Below are 25,097 nucleotides of genomic sequence, written 5' to 3'. Positions count from 1 at the left end.
GTGGATTGTTTTCACATAAACTGGCTTTCCCAAGCTGATTTTTTCTGTATAAATTGATATCACTTAAACAAATGGAGAATCTTTTTGGACTCAGTTCTCCTTCCTTTGTAGCCTGTTTCTCCTGCCTCATATCCTCCTCTCCCCTTATAGCTTCCCTCCTTGCTCCAAGGTAAAACAGATTATGGCTAGGAAGATTTGTCAAGCATAAGGTGTATCTGTTTGCAAAATGTATTGAGTTCTTTTAGTGATCACAAGGATTTCAGAAGTACATCAGCATTCTTTCTTTAAAGCACAGCAGTTGCAAACAGTCATACAATTACTAGCCATGCTCATTGTGCATGCTGGTTTAAGTAGGGGAGGGGAGAGGAGAGGATGGCTGCCAATAAGCCCTCATAAACAGTGAGGGGAGAAATGGGAATTCCTTAGAAACGTACATTGCCAAACTCTGAGCCCTCAGTCAAATCCCATCTCTGGAAAGAGTGGTTAAGTACCATTCAAAGTGCTCTTTACATTTGAAATCACTGAGGTAATCGTGGAAACACATGTGCTCAAAGAAAGCAGCTGTTCTGTATGTTTGCTGCCTGAATGAGCAGAACAGCATCTGATGTTCTCCCAAAGGGGGATGTTGGGGAATCCAAAGCAGGTCCATAAAAATAAAATTAAAAGCTCCCATTGTTGGTGTTCAGTTGACTAGTTTATACCAATTTTATTAGTTATCAAAGGCATCTCTTTAGTCAGGTACATTCTATTTATTTATGATTCTCCTGTTCCTTTATTCGTCACTTCTCCTGTAATTTATAGCATAATATATTCTTTTTACTTGTGAATTCAGTGACAATAGCTCCAAACTAAAGGATTTTACAGTTTTGCTTTTTTTTTTGGTTGAAGTAGTACAAAATGTCAAAAATTAGAAGGAAGGTCACAGTGGAAAATACCAAGACCATATCCGATAGCACATCCCGAAGACCCAGTGTGTTTGAAAGGCTTGGACCCAGCACTGGAAGTACTGCAGAGGTGAGTTGTAAAAGTGTTCTTCTCTTCCTTCCCACCCCAACAACTTCTCTTCCAGGACATAAGTAGTGGGGTAGAGTTGTTCATGAGTACAGAATATTCAGTCATTAGTGATGTAAGTAAAGGTAAAGAGAACACGTTCACACATAGATGTTCAAGATATTAATCTTTAGATTTTCAAATTACTTGTGGTGTTCCAGCTTCTGGTGAGGAGCAGTAACAATGTACATTTACTAATATTTTTATAAACCTAAATTTTTTATCTGGCAGACTTAATGCTCATTGTTGGTTTTTAATGAAGTAAATTACTGGTGGATGGAAATCTCAGATAAATGGGAGTAAATGTGGACTCATTTGTTTGTTCTGCCACACTCACACCAATGGTATTTCCAGAAATGAGTGTGAAATTCACCTAGTAATGTCTGTCTCTTAGACACAGTGCCGTAACTGGCTGAAGACTGGCAACTGCCTCTATGGGAACACATGTAGATTCGTACATGGCCCTTCACCACGAGGTAAAGGCTATAGCAGCAGTTATAGAAGGTAAATCAAGAACTCACTTTGAATTGTTCACATGCTGTAGGAAAATAGCTTTTTCAAGTATGTCTTCTGTAAAAATTTTAAATGCTGTGGTGTGCCTAATGGTATGTTTTATCAATAACCTTATTGGATTGTGAAGCTGCTGAAAACAAATAACTTGGCAAGATGCAGTGGGTTTTCCCTGGATTTTCTTGTGTGTGTAACTTTAAAAAATAATAAAATGCTCTGGATGCAGATTAACTTCTTTTGCATGATAGTGTTTTAACCTGCCTTGAAATGGGACATGCAAGTACTTTAATAAATGGATTTTTGTGTAGTGTGTCACTGCAACTTCTGTCTGCCTCTATCCTCTACTAAAATGCTGTTTTGCAACTGTTTAAGGCAGTACTCTCAAAATCACAGCCCATATCCTTTTGCCTTCACCAGTAACAGTATTTTTGTTGGTGTGTGAGGTGGCTGTTCTTTTTCTCCAGTTGTGAAGAGACATGCTAGGACAGTGGCTCTCAACCTTTCCAGACTACTGTGCCCCTTTCAGGAATCTAATTTGTCTCATGTACCTCCCAAGTTTCACCTCATTCAAAAACTACTGAGCTTACAAAATCAGACAAAAAAATACGAAAGTGTCACAGCCCACTATTACTGAAAAATTGCTTGCTTGCTTACTTTTTACCATATATTTACATATAAAATAAATCAATTGGAATGTAAATCTAGTACTTACATTTCAGTGTATAGTGTATGAGAGCAGTATAAACAAGTCATTATCTGTATGAAATTTTCGTTTGTACTGACTTCACTAGTGCTTTTTATGTAGCCTGTTGTAAAACTCGGCAAATATCTAGATGAGTTGATGTACCCCCTGAAAGACCTCTGCATCCCTCCCTCCCCCCCAGGGGCACACATACCCCTGGTTGACAACCACTGTGCTAGGATAGGAAAATGTGGTTTCATGACTACCTCTACAGACAAATGTCCAGCAGAGAGATTAAAAAAATGTGCCTTTGTTGTTAAGTAAAATCAGTGCAATTTATAATGTCTTATTATATACACAGTGCTATCTTTCAAAAAGTGCACTGTGTAGTAGCATGAGTCTGTATCATTCTTTCTGAAGGGAAAAATATGATTTAATAATTTTCACTTCAGCACCTTTCATACAAACATCTCAAAGATGTTACAAACAATAATGCTTCACAACGCCCCTTGGAGGTAGAAACTAGCCTCACTTTATAGATGGGTAAACTGAGACACAGAAGTTAAGTGACTTGTTGAAGGTCAAACAGGATGTCTGGCATGGATATTATGGTTCTATTCCTGGCTCTGTTTCCCATTTCTGTGCCTTAATCTTAAGACCATCTTAACTTTCATTGTTTGTTTATAAAACTGTAGCAACTGGGATATAAAATACAGGTTATATTTAACCTTTTTTCTCAGTATGCAAGGAAACTTACTGTAATGTTATGTGCTGAATTCTCCAAAGAGCAAAGGAAGAGAGGTGCTTTACATGTAAATGATTCTAAACTTACCTTTATGTGTGGAATGTCACTTTCCCTTGCTACAGTATTTGGAGTATTGAGTGTATAGCCCTTCTTGCTCTCTCTCTCCTTTTTTTTTAAAGCTGTTTACTTTTAATGGCTAGCAGTTTTTTTGTGTTTAATTTTTTGCTTCATGAAGGCATGAATTTATCACTGGTATTCAGGAATAATGCTGGTTTACATCTTTATTTATATTAACTTTTTTCTCCTATAAGTTATATGAAAGTCAAATTGCATAGCTTGCTGCTTACTGATTCAGAACTTTGGATAAGTGAGCAACCAGAGCATTTGGAAGCTTGCTTTAACTCATCCATTGGTCTTAGCAAGGCACAAAAGTGTCTGTTCTACACTAAAGAATGTTGGCATCTTCTGTACCATTTTGTATCAGGGAACATCTGTTCCAAGAACCCGTACAGTTATACTGTCTCCAAGTAAGTCTTGTAAATGCTTCTGTCTGCACTATTTCAGCTCAGATATTCAGTGCTACAGTATCTGGGAAGCCCAGATGTTATGGCTGTACTGGGTCAGTTGATCCTCTCAGTGTAGTCCCATGATTGTCTTGCAAGCAACTTTGGTAGCAGAAAACATTGCCATCTGTCCCTGCCCCTCCAATTCCAGGCCTGCCCAAAAGAAGCCACAGTGATACTTAATATATCTGTCCTGACCATTACACCCTTCGCAATTCAGGCCATCCTCCTACGGTAGGAAAACAAGACACTTCTTAGCTTCTTCAAACTTCAGAAACATTAACATAAAACTTTATTTGAACTTTAACATTCCCTGTTCTCTTCCCGTGGGTCTTGGTCTGTTCATGACAAACACAATATAAAATAGATCGTCAGACAGACACATCCACACACACACTGCATTCCTCTTGAGAAAATTAAGAATTTAACAACACATCAATAAATTACTAGATGTTCGTTACTGGGGGACAAGGATGGCATCACAATAGACAGCTGCCTGAGCTCTGTCTCTGAGACATCAGAGTTACTCCACAATCCCAAATTGAATCCTAATTCTTTACTTACCTGCTAATGGTACCTCAGTAACCAGTTGTTTGGCACTCCTTATATACTACCTGATGTCTGGTACACCTTCTTGAGGGCTCATTTCATGAGTTGGGGCATGAAGTACAAGGTGACTGGCTGGACTTCATTATTTTGCCTGGAGAGATGTCTTTTCTCTGTATCCTGGATTGTTACAGAGGAATCCAGGCACATAGCGCCATCAGCAAGTGTAGGGAGATCTGGTTGCCTTCTGCAATATTGTTGTCATAGAGTTGTTTGAAGGCACAGCTCACGCTCATCGCAAACTATGCACACTGTACAAAACCACTTGAAACAATTGTTGGAACAAAGCACTGATGAAACCAAATACAGCATAAGGTTAACAGGTACAAATATGTGTATGATGTATTGAGAGGCACAACTAATAAGAGAGAGATGAACTGAAAACTGATGCAATCTTAATTACGGTCTCGCGACCACTCAAGCATAATATGTGCACATAGAATATACACTATATATAAATATACACTGTGGATGTCTGTGTGTAGTTTATATATAAAATCAAACTGCTTGCATTATTGGATAGGTGCCATAATGGTGCCCAAAACAACTGGAAGGACTGTTGCGAGTGGACACGTGCACTGGTTTACGCAGCTTGGTTTGCGTAGTATTAACATGTTGAACTGCTGCAGGAAGTAATGGTGCTAAAAGTGCTTAGCTGCAACGTGAAACCTTGATATGGTGAAATTCTCTAGTGTAGACACAGTTAAAATATGGACCATCTGTGTATCTTATGTAAAAGTCCCTGGAGAAAATACAGGCTTACTAAAGGGTACTTTGTTAGGAATTTCTGTTTAAAATTGTTACTGGAGACAGCTGTAGAGTCCTTTGTATACTATAACATGCACACTTAATTGGAATCACCCGTGGAACTAAAAACCTTACATTTAGTGTCCATAATGCAGGAATTTCTGTCTTGTGTAGTATATAGAAAACTTAAGACCTTTTAAAGGAGCAAACATTATTTAAAAGAAACAACTTCCGGTGCACCAGATGAAACAGCTGCAGAAAATTTACTAGAAAATTCCAGTCAGTTTATGGAGGTTTTTTTCTGTGCCCTAAACCAAAGTACCCAAACCAGCCAATGCCTCCTAAGCAACCACCTGCTAAGGAGTAAACCTATTAACTTAGTTTCACCAAATTAGTTATTTCTACTGTCTTTATGTTGTTTTATTATTTGCAGGGGGAAAGGGTTTTCCTTTATTTCACCTCCGTGTTTATCTCCCAGAGCAATAAAATATGACAGCCACACAGTGCTTTTTTCTGCTTCTAATTTCCTGATGGCCTTCCTCATCTTAAAGTAGTTTTGAATAATGCCTAAATAAATTGAGCTGTTGTTGGCTTCCAGCTTTTTCCAATTTAGAAATGTGTATTGAGAGTGGTGGGTTTGGTGGGTTTCTCCAGTTATCCTGAAACTTAAGGAGAAAGCCCTATGCATTCCAATAGCATCAGATTATTTCTGTTGGCTGGTACATGAGTTGCATTCTCACTAGGTTCTGTTGCTTTTCTGATTTGTCCACAGAGAGTATTATGAGAACAGTGCTTCAACCAGTGTTCTAGGGGCAAAGTATGTCATCTTTAGATTATATATGTAATCCCTCGGCCATGTAAATGAAATTTGGTCAATTCCACAAATCCTGCTCCTTCGTGTAGCAAGTTTGGGATTTTTGATGGAACTGATTTTTAAATAAAATAGACACAAAGAACATTAAAGAAATACCACTTTTTGTAATGCTGAATGCTATTTGTGGAGGGAACAAGTAGCATATTGAGCATCTTTGAAGAAATATTGATACAGCTCAAAGGAACTTTTTTTAGAGGATTAAAATTACTTTTAAAAATGAGCTATAATTTACTTAAAACTATAAATTTAAAATATGGTGCAAGTATGAATGCTAGGAAGGTGACTTTTAATTATATTTTTGTGCAGGGTATTTTGTTGATTAGTACTGCTGGGAAAGAGCAGATGGAAAAACCCGTTACTGTTGAACCTTTCGTCTGACTTGAAAATGACGTGTGTACAATTTTACTGCACGTTAAATATTTAAAAGCAGGAGGAGGATAAATAGGAGTCTCTGTCCTTTTTATTGGATCTCTTTAAGATTGTACCTTATGGCCATGTTTAACATTTTAATGATGGAAAATATTGCAGAAGAGGAAATTGAAACATAAATAACAAGGCTTCAAACCAGCAATTTTTAAAAGTAGAAACAAATTTTATTTTTTTCTTAAATAGCTGCATGTACAGGAAATAGACGTATTCTATAATGGGGAAACAACCCAGCACAAAATATAGAAATCTATCATTCCTAATGACAGCACAAATCCCTCTTGGAAAAAACAAATGCCCTGAATAGTGGTTTTCAATTTTTCATTTGTGGACCACTTAAAAAATTTCAAATGGAGGTGTAGACCCATTTGGAAATTCAACCTGTGGTCCCCTACCTTAGACTGAAAACTGGCTGAACAGAAATCAACTATAAATGTTGCATGAGCTTGGCATGGCATTTGATGCAGCGTGAGAAAGGATGCTAACCTGTGGACTTCTGGGGTAACAACACTTCTGGGTTTTGACCTGTCAGTAGGGTTAGTCATATAGTTTTGATTAATGAGAACAATGGAATACCTTTTCTGGGATCTGAAACTTTATTTTCATCATCACCTTTTGCAGACCCCTTAGACATACTCTGTGGGCCCCAAGGGGTCTGTAGACCACCAGTTGAAAACTGCTGTCCTGAAACAAATGGAAGTTTCATTATTTCAAATATCAGACAGGTTTCCTGGAGCTAGTAGTTCATCAGTATCTTCCAGTTTAGTTATAGCTACACTGATAAAGATATAAAGCTAATAACCTTATAGAATTATCTGAGATGAGAATCTGCAGGAGGAATTAAGAGCCATTGCAGATACACACAGCTCAGTATTCAGCTAGGTTTATTTGGTGAGAACAATAGATGGCTTTTAACTTGAAAGGCCGTGCCTTATATTGATACAAGATATTCCCTAAGAGGGGAAATAAGCTATACTGGCATAAGGCACCTCTATACCATAGCACATTTGAACTAGGGGAGTTGTACTGCTATAACTATTTCAGGTTTAAAAAAAAAATCATACACCTGATCAGGATAGTTATACCAAGACAAAATTGCAAGTAGTCCTGGCCTTAGGGTGCAGGAGGTTGGAACCTGAATTCAGGTAGGCTTCCTTTTGTTTGGCAAAAAGGCCAACGCTATGGGTGAGTGGCAATTTTGAATGATGTCTGCTCAAAGGCCTTATCTATGTTCAGAGTTGCACTTGTTTAACTTTAAATCTGTTTAAACAAAGATTTAGTTAAACCAGTGCAGACTCCCTGTGGATGCTCTTAATGTGTTCACAGAAGATTTTGCACTGGGTTTAAATAAAGGTATGATTTTTCTTTTAAATCTAGTGCATCTTTGAATATATACAGGGCCAGAGATAACTGGAAGGGTTTAGTGGGTCATGAGTGCGATAACGAGAGCTAGACAATAGTTGAGGAAAGGCAGACATAGTCGGCCTGGTTGGGATTTTGAATACAGTTGTGAAAGTGATGCTGCATCTGAGTTATAAGCTGCACTCTGCCCTGCATATGTCAGTTTAATTGGACTAGTAATACAATATTGTGCCAAGTCATTTTGCTTCCAGTGAGAAAATAACCCATTCCTGAAGATCAGTCTTTCTTGACTGCTAGGAAGCTGTTACATGATCTTAATTTCCAAAAGCTGTTTAGTAACACCAAACCCATTAAGATTTCATTAGTTTTCCTCACTTTTGCTGGGTGGGGCTCTTAGGCATCATGGCTGAATTACTTAACTCAAATTTTGTCAACAAATTTTTCTATAAAAGTTAGTTACAAAAATCAGTAAAGGAAATTGAGTGTCCTTTTCCTTAAAAGGAAGCAGCTACATCATATCTATTTCTGCCTTATACAGGTCACCAGAAAGGCCCACTGGGGATCTTCGGGAGAGAATGAAGAACAAGCGTCAGGACGTGGAGGCTGAGCCACAGAAAAGAAATACAGAGGAATCGTCCTCTCCCGTTAGGGTAAGAATGGAGTGCATGGAATATCCAGCCTCCCTCAGTAGGAGTAGGTTAGTGTGTCCTAGAAACATGGTCATTGTGAATTGTTTAATATTAAATAAATAACATAATGTGTTATAAAATATTTAATTTAATATTTAGTTGCCTTACAGTATTTAATATTATTTTCCATCTGTATAGTACTTTGTCATGAAAGTTACCTGAATTCTTTACAAAATCCACAAGCTGAAATGCGTATTATAAAATTTTGACATTCAGCTACCTCTGGAGTGAAACTGGCAGCTATTTAACTATATAGCAGAACCTTTTGAAATTGTCAATAAGATGTACCAGCCCAAGCAAACACTTACTAGCTCATTTTTACTTTAAACACTGACATGTATAAAGCACCTACCCTTATTCGCATTATAACACAACTTGTTACTCACCCCCAACTCCATCTTGCTTATCAGAAAACACCCCCTTTATAAGCCCATGTAGTCACTACTCCATGTATTAATTCCCCTCCATTCTCCCTTCATTCACTCTAGTTCATCAGTTTTTATCTCTGCAACAAATTCACCAATTCTTGTTCTCTGCCTTCCCACCCCCTCCAAACAATTTTTTTCTCAGCAAAGTCTGTTTCACCTTCTCCACTGACATTGCTATTGAAGAGAGACAAAGTTGGTAGAGCTCCTCTGCAATTGGATGACAGCTGCAACATTGATTTACTCTTTAAGTATTTAAAAATTTTTCACAACCGTAAGGGCTAAAACCTTTCTGTTTTTAAAGGAATGTTTTGAATTCTGCGAGCATTATTGGCATTGTTTCTCTTCTGGGTCTGTTCCAACTTGCTGCATGTAAGTGGAAATTTGAAAGACTGCTATAAAGGAATCCGCAGGAACTGCTGTCACTAAAGTTACGTGATGGTTTCCATTCTAACCTCGTTTTCAGTTGCTGATAACTTGCTGAAATTTTCAGTGCTGTCAACTCTCTACACTAAGGTGATTTTATTTAAGTTTGAGAAAAAACGGTTCAGTTCTTGAGTACAAGGAGAGTGGGAAAAGTGTATTTTTCCCATGAATAAAAAGGTATTATGACTTAATTGCTGTGTGCAACCTTAACATGCACATTTTTTAGCACCTAACTAGGCAGCCATAATGTTCTATTCCTGCTATTCCTGTAGTAACCGAAGAGAGACAAACAAAAAACCCAAGCTAATCTTTTAAGTATATCAAAAGCAGGATTCTTGCAAGAGAAGTTGTGGGTCTACTGAACTACCAGTGAGTAAAGGGAGCAATTAAGGAAGATAAAGACTTTGCAGAGAAGCAAAACTGTTCCTCTGCATCAGTCTTCACCACAAGTGATGTTGGGGAGATAGCTGCTCTCTTCAGGTATATTAAAGATGAGGCAAACTCACAGAATGAGTTGTCAAGAGGTGGTGCTGGAACAAATTGATAAAGGGCAATGGGTCACCAAGACCAGTCAATAAACAACCAAGAGTTCTCAAGGAAGAATGAAGTGACTTGAGTTGTTAACGAAAATATACAGTCTTATTATAATAGATACTATTCCAAAGGATTGAATGGTCGCATAATTGGGTTTCTTTTTTTTCCTTCCCCCTAAAGATCTAGAGGTGAAGGTGAGAATCAAAAACAAGTAACCTTTATTTTGAAATAATTAAAGATAGTTATGAAACACTTTTTGGAACATGATATGATAGGAAAAATGAGCACAGCTCTTGTCAATTAAAATTGTTCTTCTTTATTCTACTAGAATTGAAACTTGTCCACAAAATAGCAGCTAAAGGAGAACTGATTGACATAAATTGGACTTGAGTAGCCTCTCTTGAAACAAAAGCTTTCTGAAAGAACTAAACAGTCAAGGTGTGATTAGAAACTGGCCAAAAGACAGAAGACAGAAAGAAAGAAAGAAGTGGTCAGTTTTCCACAATGGGGTGCTCCAAAGAGATTCTGGAGAAAGGGTTGAACAGTAAGAAGACAATTTGCAGAAGATAAAAAAAAAATATATTTAAGTTAGTCAAAGCTAGGGACAATGATGAGGAATTTCACAGGGACCTAAAAAGGAAGCAGTTTTAGGTCAGTACAATGACAGATGTAATTCAGTGTTAACAAATGCAAGGTAATGCACATTAAAGGGAGTACCTTAAAGCACTCATTCACATTACTGGGTTTAAAGTAATTGTAACCACTCAGGAAAAAGACCTGGGATTATTGTGGATAGCTCAATGAAAACATCGGTTCAATGTGCAGTAGAAGTCAAAACAGCAAACAAATGTTAAGGTGTATAAGTAATGGAATAGAAAATAATTCTTAAAATATGCCATGATGTAAATTAATAGTCCACCCTCATCTGAAACACTGTTTTATTCTGGTCACCCCATTTGAAAGAAGATATAATAGAAGATGATGATGTCTGGAAGGTGAACAATGAGGTGAGAATGGCACTGTTCGGAGAGGAGCCAAATAAGCGGGGACGTGATAGAGGTATATGATAATGAACGGTAAATAGAATGTAAATTAGGCACTCCTGTTTACACTTTCTCATACTAGAAGAACACGGAGTATTCCAATGAAACTAAAAGACAACAAATGTAAAAATAAGGAAATTTTCTTGCAGTACATGTAACTAACCTGGGGAACTCATTGCCATAAGGCACAGTCCAAGAATTTAGTGTGTTTCATAAAAGGACTAGACAGTTGCATTAGACAGGAAAAAACTTTTTTTAGAGGGGATATAAATCCTCATGCTTCAGCTAACCAATATCTGCCTGAAATTAGGAAGAAACTTCTCATATGGACTGGATATTCCATAATTGTCCATTCTGGGGATTCTTGCATCTTCCTTGGACATATCTATTTCCTGGCCACTTTCAGAGAAAGTATACTGGACTATGAAGACAACTGCTCTTATCTAATATGGCTATCCTATGTTCCTAGATATTTGTATGAAATTATTTTGTATGCAAGTGTAAGTAAGTGTATGCAAAATGTTTTATGAATAATGGGACAAGATCCCTGTGTTTACCATCTGATTTAGACAGGTATAATACTTAGAGCAGCTCAAATGTGAGTATGAGCCAACAAATTCCAATTGGGGGCTTGATACTGGGAAATTTCACAAAATAACTTATTGTGTGTGTGGATGGCTTGGTTGCACATACAGTAACTCCTCACTTAAAGTCGTCCTGGTTAACGTTGTTTTGTTGTTACGATGCTGATCAATTGGGGAACATGCTCGTTTAAAGTTGTGCAATGCTCTGTTTGGCAGCCGTCTGCTTTGTCCACTGGTTTCAGGAAGAGCAGCCCGTTGCAGTTAGCTGGTGGGGGCTTGGAACCAGGGTGGACCGGCAGCCCCCCTATCAGTTCCCTGCTCCCCTAAATTCCCTGTGCAGCAGCTGCCCAGCAGGCTAGCAGTTGCAGCTGTCCCTCCCCCCACTGCCATGTGGTGCTCCTGCCCTCTGCCTTGGAGCTGCTCCCCGAGACTCCTGCTTGCTGTGTGGGGAGGAGGGGAGGAAGAGGGGGGCTAATGTCAGAGTGTCCCCCTGCACCCCACTTACTCCATCTTCCATGGAGCGGGGCGGGGGGGAACGACACACGACAGGGCTCAGGACTGAGGGAGCTTGCTGGCAGCAGCTGTGGTCTCAGCAAGCTGATCTAATTAACAAGGCAGTGTACTTAAAGGGGAAATGCACATCTCTCTCTCTGTCTCTGTCTGCGAGCTGTCTTCCCTCCCTCCATTCCTGCTGCCTTGTAGAGTTCATGCTAGTTCGTCATTTAGCAGTAAGGCATTCCTTGGGAAATATCCCACCCTCTGACTCCTCCACCTGAACCAGGCTTCACAATCATCATCACTGTGTACCAGTATTAAATTGTTTGTTTAAAACTTATACTGTGTGTATGTGTGTGTATATATTTTTGTCTGATGAAAAAAAATTCCCTGGAACCTAACCCCCACATTTACATTAATTCTTTTGGGGAAATTGGATTTGCTTAACATCGTTTCGCTTAAAGTCGCATTTTTCAGGAACATAACTACAACGTTAAGTGAAGAGTTACTGTAGTGGGAGTCAGTTCCAAGAGTAGAGGCAGGATGAAGCTGAGAGGGAGAGAAGGTCCTAAAGCATGCAGTTAGGCAAGATTATTGGGAGGAATGTAAAACGTATGTATATCTAATCCATGTGCTTATACTCTATCACTGTGGTATCTGAATGTCTGAGGTGAGAACAGATACCAGCATGCAGTAACACATTTGTGACTGGAATGGAATTACTGACCATGAGAATGAGAGACCATAGGAGTCTAATAATGCAGCAAACAAGGGCCTCAGAACAAAAACACCTGAGTTCTAATCCCAGTTTTACCACTGATTTGCTGTCCTAGGGAAAGTCACTAACTCTGTCTTCCATTATCTGCTCTAAAGTGGAGTCAGTACCTTTCTACCACACTGGGGAGCTTAATCAGTGTTTGTTCAGTGCTTTGAAGTGTAACATATGTTATGAAAGCTAAAGAGTATTGTGCTTGCCCAAAAGATTCTAGCTACAATCAGTAGAAGCTTAATTGTACTAAACTCCAAACCTTCTGTGGTTTAGAATCTGTGTACATGTTGCAGTTTATACTACTATTGCATGCATATGTACTGATAGGCTATTACTACACCAGGTAAGCATAAGATGTTTTGTATAAAGGAATTGTGGGATACAGGAGAACCACAAACTTTGTCTCAATTAACATTAGTAAGGTAATGAAACTTCTTGGCTTGACGTCTGTTTTGCTGGTTTAAGGCTGTGTCCTCTAGTCCAGTGGTTTTCAAACTTTTTTTTCTGGCGACCCAGTTGAAGAAAATTGTTGATGCCCATGACCCAGTGGAGCTGGGGATTAGGGGCTTGGGGCGTAGGAGGCGCTCAAGGCTGGGGAAGAGGGTTGGGGTGCGGGTTGGGGCTGGGAATGAGGGGTTCAGGATGTGGGAAGGGGCTTTGGGTTGGGGCAGGGGGGTTGGGGTGCGGGAGGGGGTCAGGGCTGTGGGCTGGGGATGGAGACTCTGGGCTGGGGCCAGGGATAAGGGCTTTGGGGTGCAGGAGGGGGTTCTGGGTTTGGGGGGGCTTAGGGTTGGGTTAGCGGTTTGGGGCACAGGGGATTGGGGCGCAGGCTTACCTCTGGCGGCTCCTGGTTGGCGGCATAGTGGGGGTGCTAAGGCAGACTTCCTGCCTGTCCCAGCACTGCAGACCATGCTGCATGCAAGCAGCTCCTCGTGGCTCTCACCTGCAGGCACCGTGCCATCCCCCCCCAGCTCCCATTGGCCGGGAACCAGTGGAGTCAGTGCTTAGGGTGGGAGCAGTGCATGGAGCCCCGTAGCCCCCCGCCCCCTCCTGCCTAGGAGCCAGACCTGCTGCTGGCCGCTTCTGGAGCACAGCGCGGTGTCAGAACAGGTAGGGACTAGCCTGCCTTAGCCGGGCAGCACCGCCGATGGGACTTTTAACGGCCCAGTTGGTGTACAGAGTACAGAGGTGTTTACCAAATAATGAGGAGTGTACGATCCCTGTAGGGGAAGGTTGAGGAAAGGAGGATAAGGACAACATTAGTAAGGTTACGGGGTTTTTCAGCAAGTCTGGTGCATACTTTGATGGAACAAAAACAATGTATTTTTGAGTGAAATTAAAAAACTAAAATGAGTAAGTAGAAGACTGGCCACTGAATTTGTTTTAAGGCTCATGGAAGTAATAGGTATCCAGGACATATTAGGGAAATAATAACTTAGATTTTTTAATTCTATCCTCTAGAAAAATGCATATATTCAACAACGGGAATGTATAAATTGAGTGGGTTTTCTTAAATGTTGTGCTTACTAAGCTCTGATCTCTTTTGGCAACTGAAAGGATGAAGCTGTTTGGCATAACTACAGGTGTACTGTATGTTTCTTAAACTAGACTAATAATAAATTAGCTTATATAACTGATTATTTAGCTGTTTTCACTGTATTTATCAGTAATTAAAGGAGGAACTGCTTTCACAAATGTTCTTGTTCCCCATTGTATTCTAGAAGGCAGATTGTCCCGTCACAACCACCATTCTGCATTTTGTTATTTAGAGGAAAGAATACAAGCAAGCTGTTTTTGAGGCTTAGACTTGGTTGTAAATTTGCAATAATAGCACCAATGCAATTTGGGCTCCAGCAATACATGAATTAGAGATTTATGCAAGGTATATCGCATACAGTATTTAATTTTTGGAGGATAAAACATTCTGTCATATTAACAAGTTGTGTTGGTCTTCAGGCCTTCTAGCCCATATAAGTGCACCTGCTATATTGACAAGTTACTTTGTATATAGGCTTTGAGAAGGTAGGGGTGTATTGGAGTCAATGTGTGGAGGATGTGCCAGTATATGTGCAAACTTCAAATTGCTAGTTACATCCACTGTCAGATTTTTACTGAAGCATCAATGTCACATTCCATTAATGTTGTTGCTTAATTAAATAGCAAGTAATTAATGGTGAATGTAAGCTGCCAACATTGTAAAAGAGGGTGTTTGCAGACTGGATGGAAAAGAATCTAGGAAAATAAAGAATCTCTAAGGAAAAAAGGCTGCAAATGATGTTCGTTCATAGAATTGCACAGCTAAGAGATTTCTATAATAGGGCTCTGTCTTTTTCAGAAATGTGTATTTTGGCTGAAAAGTTCCATACTTGGCCTTAGACCAGGTGCAATTTTCCTTTGAAAGCTTGATAAGTTATTGTCAGATGCTCAGCTCATGTGAACGTGGTGTAGCACCACTTATGTCTATGAAGGTATTGTGATTTGCACCAGCTGAGGATGTGGCCCAGCATTTTTGAGATATCCAATCATGAATAAGCAAACCAAAACCAAGCCCTTCATATAACACATGCTGCTTTTAATTAAAGTTAAACTGAGTTCTTAAATGATAATTGCCTTTGACATGTTTGAAACAATTTGTCTGAGAAATAATGTGTATAGCATTTGAGAAAGCATTTCTCTTAACTTTTGAACAGTGCATCAAAGAGAGAAACTTCAGATAGCTGTGCACTGAAATAAACATATTTGCGTTTTTATTTCAGAAATCACAAAGCCAAACAAATTCACAGTATTTTCATGTGGTAGTGCCTTTTGTAAAAGAAAATACATTTTTCTAGAAGATAAACTTTAGGAATTATTTTGGGGAAGTTCTATGGCCTGTTATACAGGAGGTCACGCTAGATGATCATAATGGTTCCTTCTGGCCTTGGAAGCTATGAAAATCTTAACTGAGACAACATTTAAAACTATTAATGCAAAAACCAGGAAATAGAATTTTGTGCAGTTGGGAGTGATTATGTGATCTTATTTCCTTACTGTAATTCTAAGATGATGATTGAGGTCTGAAATCAAACTCAGTTCAAGCTGCCAATAGAGAGAAATTAAGTGTCCTAGTTGGTTTCTGGGTAACTTTTTTCTTGTGACTGGACAAGAGCTCTATAAGTCTGCAAGAAGGCCCATAAAGAGAGACCGAATAGGCATCGCATTTGCAGGAGGTGGGGGCAGAGGGAAAGTGGTGGATGTGTATAGTATACTCCTCCTCCCTGCGCCTTCCCAAAAAAGTCCTCTGGGAAGGGTACATAGAGAGAGTGCCTCTCAGGAGCAGCTGTCATTGGCTACTGGGATTGGGTGAGCAGAGAGGAGCAGCATAAGGCCAGCTGTCTTTTTGGTGAAGTTAGAATTTCTGTAAGATTGACTCTGTTTTCCTTGTGGATCCATGGGTTTCTGTGCTCTTACAGTAGGTAAAAAGACTTTAGTTTGTTTAGGCCAGTAAAATACGTAATTCAGATGTAAAGCTGTCAGGAAAACTTTAGCGTATTATATGTTTTTAATTCCCCACCCCACCTCCATACAGGACTTTTTGGTACTTTCCAGAGGCTTTAGCCTCTAAGGGAATTGTCAGTTCAGTCCTCGGGAGCTAAATTGTAAAATGCACATAACCATTCTCATTTAAAATTGTATTACTCTTTTTCTAGCTGTTCTAATAATACTTTTTAATTTTCACTAAATTTCTCATATAAAAATTTCTGGTCTTCAAAACTGATCTGCTCTTTTTTCAGTCTCCATTGTAAACATCACTTTCTTGGCCTACCTTTAAGTCTTTGTTGACTTCACGTGTGTAGATGTTTTTCCTCCCGACCCACTGATTATATGAAATTACATTAGAATATTTTCCCAGTGTAATTTCTTCTTAGCTGAGAAAACTAATCATACTAAAGAAAACAATTAGTTTAATTCTTTCTATAAAGCACAAAATACTGTGCAAAATTTATCTACTTCTGCAGGCTTCTGTTTTAAAAAATTTGTTACTCTAATTCAGCATTTTTTCCCTGTAGAAAGAGTCTTCAAGAGGAAGGCATAGAGAGAAGGAAGACATCAAAATTACAAAGGAGAGGACTCCAGAAAGTGAAGAAGAAAATGGAGACTGGGAAACCAATAGAGAAGGTAAATTGAATTCAAGTAAGGCTCTTCATTTAATCTATTACAATATTCCAAATACTACAGATTATCAGTTTGTAGGAAGTTTTGTCCATACCAATGGACTGATATGTTGACTATTCATGGATTAGTGATGAATAAGGATTGTTTCAATTTATCTGTGGACAAGGAACAAATTTAGTGGTTGGGGTTGGACCAAGTAATATAATTAGGCTTGGCAGAATTTTATTTTTTTTCTATACTTTCAATAGCTATTGGTTTATATTTAAGCATTTTTTAAGATTTGTATCTAATTAAATTTAGTGGCAGTAGACATGAATATTAAAAAAATTAAAGCTTTATAACCATTAAAATCACAAATTATCACAATCACATGTCAAAATATACAAAGTAAATATCTTTAAACCAAACGCTTTATAAGGTCTCAAGGAGCATTTTTCTTTCTTTGCCTATCTATAAATTTTGATTATCAATAGAAATGTTTGTTGGCTTGTGAAATCAACATTTACTGACATCTACCATTAAAAATCTAATCCAGGGGTCGGCCACCTTTCAGAAGTGGTGTGCCGAGTCTTCATTTATTCATTCTGATTTAAGGTTTTGTGTGCCAGTAATGCATTTTAACATTTTTAGAAGGTCTCTTTCTATAAGTCTATAATATATAACTAAACTATTGTTGTATGTAAAGTAAATAAGATTTTTAAAATGTTTAAGAAGCTTCATTTAAAATTAAATTAAAATGCAGAGCTCCCCAGATCGGTGGCCAGGACCCCCGGGCAGTGTGAGTGCCACTGAAAATCAGCTCACGTGCCACAGGTTGCCTACCCCGATCTAATCCTTCCAAGTTAAATATGATGCAAAACAAGAAGTTGTTACTGTCTGCCCTCTCTCTCAATCTGTTTTGAAACTTGACGAACAAGACATCAGTCATAGAATTGTTTGATCAGTACATAAGCAAAAAGAAATTGGCCCTCAGCCACTGACTGGCTGGCAGGGCCTTTCACATCTAGGTGACTGGTTCAAATCCAGCCTACATCAGTTGTGGCTGATGAACAGCTGATCAGTGAAATTAGGTGTATTTACCTCATTTAAAACAAAAAAGGACTCAATTTTACAACAATTTTTACATTTGCCTGTCTCATTTGAGCACAAAAACTAAATTATCTTTGCACATAGCCCATATAGGTCATTGTGTCAGGGTGACAAGAGAAAGCTTTCTACTTGCTACTGCTCCTTGTTCTGTGGTCAAAAAGAGGATTTTGGTGTCCAGGATGTCAGTCACAAACACTCATTTTTAGCTTTCATTTAACTAAAAAACTGTACCAACTATTTTTTGGATTGAAACGGAACAATTCTGGGGGAAGATCACCGCTTCTATTTCCCTTTGTTGGGGGAGACAGTTGACTTGTTCTGACTTACTATGAAGTTATCCTGGTTTCCAGTGAAGCTCAATGATATCTACATAACTATGAAATACTTCATGCTATTTTGAGTAGTTGAATATTATGATGTGTATTTGCTTGGGAGCCCTAGTTATGCCCAGGACCCTGTTTTGCTAGGTTCTGTACAAACATAGGACAAAAAGATGCTGCCTGTCCCAAAGTGCTTATAATCTAAATATAAGGCCTGGTCTACATTAGAAAATTAGGTCTGCATAAATAAGTCACTCGGGTGTGATGTTTTTTGAGAAGTATGACTGTTTAAGACCACTTATTTCATATATTGCCTGTCATCTTTTTTTAAATAAAGACTCTGATAATGGAGAAGTTAATTATGATTATGACCATGAGCTGTCTTTGGAAATGAAACGTCAAAAGATTCAGAGAGAACTCATGAAGCTGGAACAGGAAAACATGGAGAAGCGAGAGGAAATAGTCATTAAAAAGGAGGTTTGTATCTTGAAAATAGGCACATGTTCTTATAACTAATCAACTGCCATTTTATGTCCTTAGAGTCCTAATTGTTTCCTGCATGACTGGAGCCGCTATGTGCTACCATGGGCAAATGATAAATGACTGTTGGGCATAACTTAACAAACATAGGGCTATATTCTGGCTAGCCTTTCTGTGTAGGCAGGGAAGGAGGCAGATAGGAGAGGAACTTTGGGGCACATATCGTTGTATACTCAAACTGGCTGTCCCAAAACCTGTGAAGTACATGTGAGAGAGGTCTTCCCCATGTCTGCCCACATTGGGGTTTAGGAGCTGTGAATTTATTTCATATCCTTCAGTCTGGACCATGTTATCTATGCCAGTCCCCCACCTGCCCTCACTATTCATATTACACTGGCTTTTATTAGGCATAATCATAACAGGAAAGAATATTCCTATTTGGGGTGTGGGATCTTAAGAGCCAGAATTTTGGGGCTGAAGGTAAATCTTACTGGAGTGCAATTTTTCAGGCTAACTTTAGAGTGTTAATTAGAATCATTTTATTGATATGAATGTAATGTTCTGTTAGGTGTCATTTAATTACTTCGTAGGTCATTTGTGCACCATTTTCTTTAAGATGAGCTTTATTTTAAGATATTTTAATACTAATGTAATTAACTACTGCAAAAGTATGTGCTTAGTATGTCTGAGGCAGATGGTGTGTCAGTGGTTATTACTATCTAAAGTTTGAATGATATTAGTATCCTTATTCAGGATACACATACAGCACATGAGTTTTTGGTTGTAGTTTAAACTTTTTCTTTATCCAAGATTTCTCCGGAGGTGGTTAGATCTAAATTATCACCGTCTCCTTCACCAAGAAAGTCTAAATCTCCAAAACGAAGGTCAAGTCCCAAATCTTCATCTTCAGTTAGTAAGAAAGAGAAGAAGACTTCTACAGTGTCTTCACCGCTCTTGGACCAGCAGAGGTCAGTAGGTAGACATACATTATGGGTGGGGAAAAGGGTGGTATGTCGATACATTATGAAATGTTTCGTGCTAATCAGTGGATATAGATACTCATTTTCATTGCCCCTTCAGGTGTGAATTCAGTGTACCAGTTTTGAAACTGTCGATCTTTTGCAGAGTTCACAAAAATCCCTGGGACAAGGCAGCATATATATGTCTCCATTGATTTTAATAACTTGTAGATTTTGCGTTAAACATAGTTTCTTTAAATGCCATGAACTGCCTAGAGCCTGTGAGATGCACTGGAGAAATCTAAATAGAAATAAAATTACATTTGTTCAATGGTGTGGGGTGTTGGTGGTGGTTAAATGCAAGTTAATTTAGGCTAGAATTGAAATTTTGCAGTTTGGGGAGTCAGGTGTTCTGTTGACACTACATATTGCTATACAAAAGATACTACTTGGCCTTCTAGATTAAGGAGTGACCTGGAGAGTTATAGCACTGGGAAAGGAAGACAAGAGAGGGAATGAAGTAGGCAAAATCACAGGCTGTTACAACTGGGCTTCTTGCCACAAAAAAATCAATCAACTAAAAAAGACTTTGCTGACTCTAGAACCTGGGAATCAGTGTTTAGCTCCATTAGCTGTGAGGAAAATTACAACCCTAATACAAGAACAGGCACCTATATTTGCCAAGCAAATTGCCTTTGAAGCAAGTGATGTTTAAATAGGGGCACAATACTCGTAAATGTTGGTTTTGCTGTAAAAGACTAGTATAAGGGATTGCTTGCTACTATGCTTTAAGATGCAGTGACATCTAGGTACTAATATGTTTGTATCTGTTTGTTACTGACTTATGAAAAATACATATGGGTATAAAGAAATATCTTTACATTTCCTTGTAATTCATGGTGGAAAGAAAATGTTCAATATTTATTCATAAGGCTCCTGAAAATATGGTAGGATGCTTTACATACAAGGAATGAGTGATCCTTACCCCAAATAGCTTAAAATTTGAGGCACTAACCCTGCAGTGTATTGTGCACAGACGTATTGTTTCAATTGCAGAATCTGGACAAGATACAAAGGATTTTGGTGTTTTGATGCATGCAGTTTTACAAGAGCATTGTAACGTTGGAAGCTGTAGTTACACATTTGGGAGCAGTTCCAAATTTTGCAAGCCTGTTTCAGAAATAAGGGTTATAAATTCAAATGGCCACGGGAGACTTCAAAGGAGAGCTTGACATTAATTTTCCTTTGTATTCACCATTCAGTCAAGTACAACTGCAAATGCCGCTATCTGCTGATGGAATAGAGAAGTCTGCCCCAAAAGCTGCAAAGCGCTTGGCTCTATAAATTGGTGCTGCTAGTATCTAAGAGATTAACAGATACTTTATTTAGTCCTTTTAAATAGCTTTTTCCGGTATTTTGATACATTTAGGAGTTCCAAAAGCACCCAGAGTAAAAAGAAGGGTCCTCGTACACCTAGTCCACCTCCTCCAGTACAAGAGGAGACTCCCCTGGGGAAAAAGCATAAAGAAAAACATAAAGCAAAAGAGCGTTTAGAAGAAAAAACAAGAGAGGGGAAAGAGAGAGGACGTGACTTTGAAAGACATAAGGAGAAAAAAGAGAAACAGAGGTGAGTTCTGTCGCATTATTAGGTTTTTAGCATTAATGTAACCTTGCTTAGGTTGTCTGCATTTCTGTTAAATCTGTATTTCATATTGCACTAAATAGAGAGGGTTTTATATTTGACTTGCTGCCAACTTTCTCTGAATTCATTAAATATAATAAATGCATCATATAGTGGACTAATAAACTGCAGCTAATTGAGTTGTCACTTTAATAAAAATAACTTGTTGAGATGCCCTTCTGAAATAACTGTCATGTTCTCCATCAGTGAGTCAGACCTTGACTGGTGGTCCAGTCCAGGGTCCTCACATCTTCATTCTAAAGCCATAATTTTTCCATTATACCTTGAACTTACCCTTGTAGAGAAACACTACGTCACTTCTTCAGAATATCAGGTCAGTGGACCTGTGAAGAGAAAACACTATTATTCTGCAAATTGGCCATTAGGAGGCATTCTCCTCTCCCTAAAGCCTCATTTAGTAAATCTAGTATTTTAGTAATGCTATTTCTTCAAAAATTGCCTCTTAAGTCCCTACCTTTTTTAGATGCTTACATCCAAAGTGGTTCTATATATTCACACTCATACCTGCCCACCTTATCCATCCCAAAACCTGTATGTCCATGTGGGGAAGGTAGGTCGTATTCATTTTCTCTCTCTCTCTCACGCACACAGTGTATAGTGGTACGTTTGCTATTACTTTGTGAAGACTAAGGAGTTTAGGAAAACCTTTACATTTTGTCATGAGCTGATAAAGTAAAAAAACTCGGAAAGGTGGTTGGATCTGAGGCAGAGTTATGCCCCTTTCCATAATTAGTGTCAGAAGGTCACAAGCAGTAGTGGGGAGCACTCAGTGCAGTTGTGATAGAAGCAGAAGTGTATTTGGCAGCCTGTGTGCGTGCGGTACTATGATAGCAGTAGGTACTTCCATGGCAATGGCTGCAGCCTGTTATAAAAGTGTCAGTGACCTTTGTGTGTGAATTTTTGTTACTTAATATTGAAAACAAATACTTGAAATCCTCCTGATCCTTCAGTAAGCCAAATGGCAGTTCAAGATACCAGCAGTCCTTTTCTTCCTTCAGAAGTCGTCATTAAGGTCTGAAAACTTGTCTGAACTTTTTTATAGTAAGGTTCTGATTTTACAGAATTAAATTAAAGCAACAAAAACAACAAATTCCTTATTTTTGTATTGACATCTAGCTGCTTAAAAAATTACAGATAATCTAGAGGGTTCAGGCTTCACCATCTTTGTATTACATTGAAAAATATATTAAATGGGATCTTCTGGAACTAAACAAGTTTGTAGATTGTGTAGATATTAGATTCTTGAGCACTGTATGATGAAGATAATTTCATATATGATGAACAAACTATTCTACCAGAAGTAATTCTTGATCCTGTACTATAGGTGTGGTCTTGGAGTTGACTTTAATTGATTGGAGATGTACTGATCCCATATTGTGCATGCTGAACAAGCTGCTACTTGTATGTTTCTTAGAGATCCTTCAGAAGGCTCCCATAGACAGAAGCGTTCTCCTAGTCCTGCTGATCATTCTGGCAGTAATTCCTCTCCTTCCAGAGAATATTCACCTCCTGCCTCAAGGAGAAGACAAACCTCCCGAGCTCCAGCCAAGTCAACTACACACAAGCATACTTTCTCACCCTCTCGCAGGTGGGAAGTTAATAACATAGTTCTTATTTTCCTAAGCAATTCAAACTTTCCTGCCACCTTATCAAGTCACTTTCTCTTTGGTGAGATCACATGATATCAGTGTTCTTTCCAAAGATGTGAGCATTTTGATACAGAATTATTTACCCTAGTAGCAGTATTAAAGAATAATCTACTTTACTGTTAACATGAGTAGCTGTGAATCCCTGGTCCTGAAAACTCTTTACTCACCTGAATAACCACACTGAAGTCAACAGGACTACATATCTGCTTAAAGTTATGCAGGTGAGAAAGTTATGTATATGCATAAGAGTTTGCAGGATTGGGGCCTAAATTGTCTTAGACAAAGAGATATCCTAATAAGAGTTTACAGCTAACAGAAAATTACAAAAACAGAAATTAAGAAGCCATTGTTACTTGCCACAGGGATGCTGTATATAGCTATACTTAGAGTGTGCACCCAAGAAAGAAAATGTATAATTTGTCTGCTGCATGTTACCAGGATTTCTTGAAAGCACCTCGTATTTAGTAAAATAGCTATATTGCTGGGGAAGACTGCATGTTTCATAGCAACAAAGTTCTTGTCATTGTCTATTCGAAGGTGCTTTTTTTCTGAAATATATAGGGTTTTTTTTCTGGATGACTTGCTCTTGAATATTATCTAAAGATTAAACTAGGAATATAGAGTGGTTATAAGAAACCCTTAAAGAATCTTTATAAATAATTGGAGATATACTTATCTCCTAGAACTGGAAGGGACCTTGAAAGGTCATCAAGTCCAGCCCCCTGACTTCACTAGCAGGACCAAGTACTGATTTTTGCCCCAGATCCTTAAGTGGCCCCCTCAAGGATTGAACTCTCAAACCCTGGGTTTAGCAGGCCAATGCTCAAACCACTGAGCTATCCCGCCTCCATCATTTTTGAGATAACAGTAAATATGCATGGGAGAGGGGAGCAGTTTATATATTTTAGAAATAAGGATTTTATTTTCCAGTTGATGGCTAGAGGGCGGAGACTATAGAAATAATTTTATTTTTTAATGGATTTTTTTATTGAGGTTTTATTATTTATTTTATTGTATCATAAAAAATTGCATGTTGTGGCTATTTTAATGTTGTGTCCTGCAGGTCTACTTCCCCACCAGGGCAGCATCACTCTCCCATATCATCAAGACATCACTCCTCTTCATCACAATCAGGCTCCTCTGTTCAAAGACATTCCCCATCCCCCCGCCGTAAAAGAACTCCTTCTCCAACCTATCAAAGGACAGCTTCCCCACCTGTGAGGCGTTCCTCCTCTCCCTATCCCCCGCGCTCTTCATCCTCTCCTCAGAGGAAGCGAAGTCCTTCAAGACATCAGTCCCCAGGGAGAGAGAAGGGGAGGCATGATCGTGACCGGACTTCACAATCGCATGATAGACGCCACGAAAGGAGGGATGGTATGAACAAGAATACGTTTTTAGAAACATTTTACATTGCCCCCAAAGTGTAGTTAGCTGACAATTAAAAAATCTGATTATTTTAATCATTGTCTCATCTAGATTTGCTCCAAATAGTTAGACAACACATTGGTTAAAATGCCTGCAGACATCTGTGCCAGAACTCCTGTTCCCATTGTATCGGGTATAGTGTAAAAGGGAGAGACTTTAAGAAGGATAGTGTAGGCAAGATTTCACTGTACTAGGTATCACCAGTATGATATGTGTTAAAGTCCAGAATGGCCTTCATTTTTTCTCTCTAGTATCTAACCACCCTTTCCTGTATATGGCAGTGGCTGCACCAATCACAGTAGGATAGTGGTCTTCTCTCAAGATGCCAAATACCTGCCAGTGAACCACATAGCCTGTCAAATCTGTTGGGCAGTTTTGGTGAACAAAAATGCCATCACCCCCAAATTTATGAAGAGAACATTGTCAAATTTGTAGACCAACTATAAGACAATACAATGGAACCCCATTTATCTGACCTTCCATTATCTGTCTCTCCATATTAACCCAACAACCAGTGCACACAAGTCCAGAAGCGGGCGATCTCTCTAGTGGCCGCTAGATGGTGCTGCAGTCTCACACTTTCCCATTTTCTGGATTAGCTGAATTTTTGATTATCCAGCCTGGACCCAGTTCCAACTAGATCGGATAAATAGGGTTCTGCTGTATTTATAATAGGAACATATTGTGAATAAATAAATAATTTTAAAAATCATGTTTTAGTGGTGAGAGGTCTTAACAAAGATGATGGTGTAGATGCACTCTGAGCACATTGTCAGGTGCATAAGGAA

At 38.7% G+C, this 25,097-nt stretch overlaps 1 protein-coding gene across 3 annotated transcripts in view; it reads left to right on the top strand.

The window, feature by feature from the left end:
• Positions 1 to 25,097, top strand: part of ZC3H13 (zinc finger CCCH-type containing 13) — a 57,521-nt gene that overhangs the window by 8,393 nt on the left and 24,031 nt on the right. Inside the window, exons 2-10 of one of the 3 annotated variants that reach the window (XM_045013411.1) lie at positions 892 to 1,014; positions 1,445 to 1,554; positions 8,104 to 8,215; positions 16,580 to 16,688; positions 18,432 to 18,571; positions 19,385 to 19,542; positions 20,963 to 21,160; positions 22,650 to 22,823; positions 23,948 to 24,258. In XM_045013411.1, coding sequence (XP_044869346.1) covers positions 898 to 1,014; positions 1,445 to 1,554; positions 8,104 to 8,215; positions 16,580 to 16,688; positions 18,432 to 18,571; positions 19,385 to 19,542; positions 20,963 to 21,160; positions 22,650 to 22,823; positions 23,948 to 24,258 — 1,429 coding nt within the window. In that variant the 5' untranslated portion in view covers positions 892 to 897. Of the gene's footprint in view, positions 1 to 888; positions 1,015 to 1,444; positions 1,555 to 8,103; positions 8,216 to 16,579; positions 16,689 to 18,431; positions 18,572 to 19,384; positions 19,543 to 20,962; positions 21,161 to 22,649; positions 22,824 to 23,947; positions 24,259 to 25,097 lie in introns of all 3 variants that reach the window. The other 2 variants (XM_045013406.1, XM_045013417.1) reach the window with 2 other exon arrangements.

The sequence above is a fragment of the Mauremys mutica genome, chromosome 1, assembly GCF_020497125.1.
Source record: "Mauremys mutica isolate MM-2020 ecotype Southern chromosome 1, ASM2049712v1, whole genome shotgun sequence".
NCBI lineage: Eukaryota > Metazoa > Chordata > Testudines > Geoemydidae > Mauremys > Mauremys mutica.
This window is presented reverse-complemented; position numbering and strand designations above follow the sequence as displayed.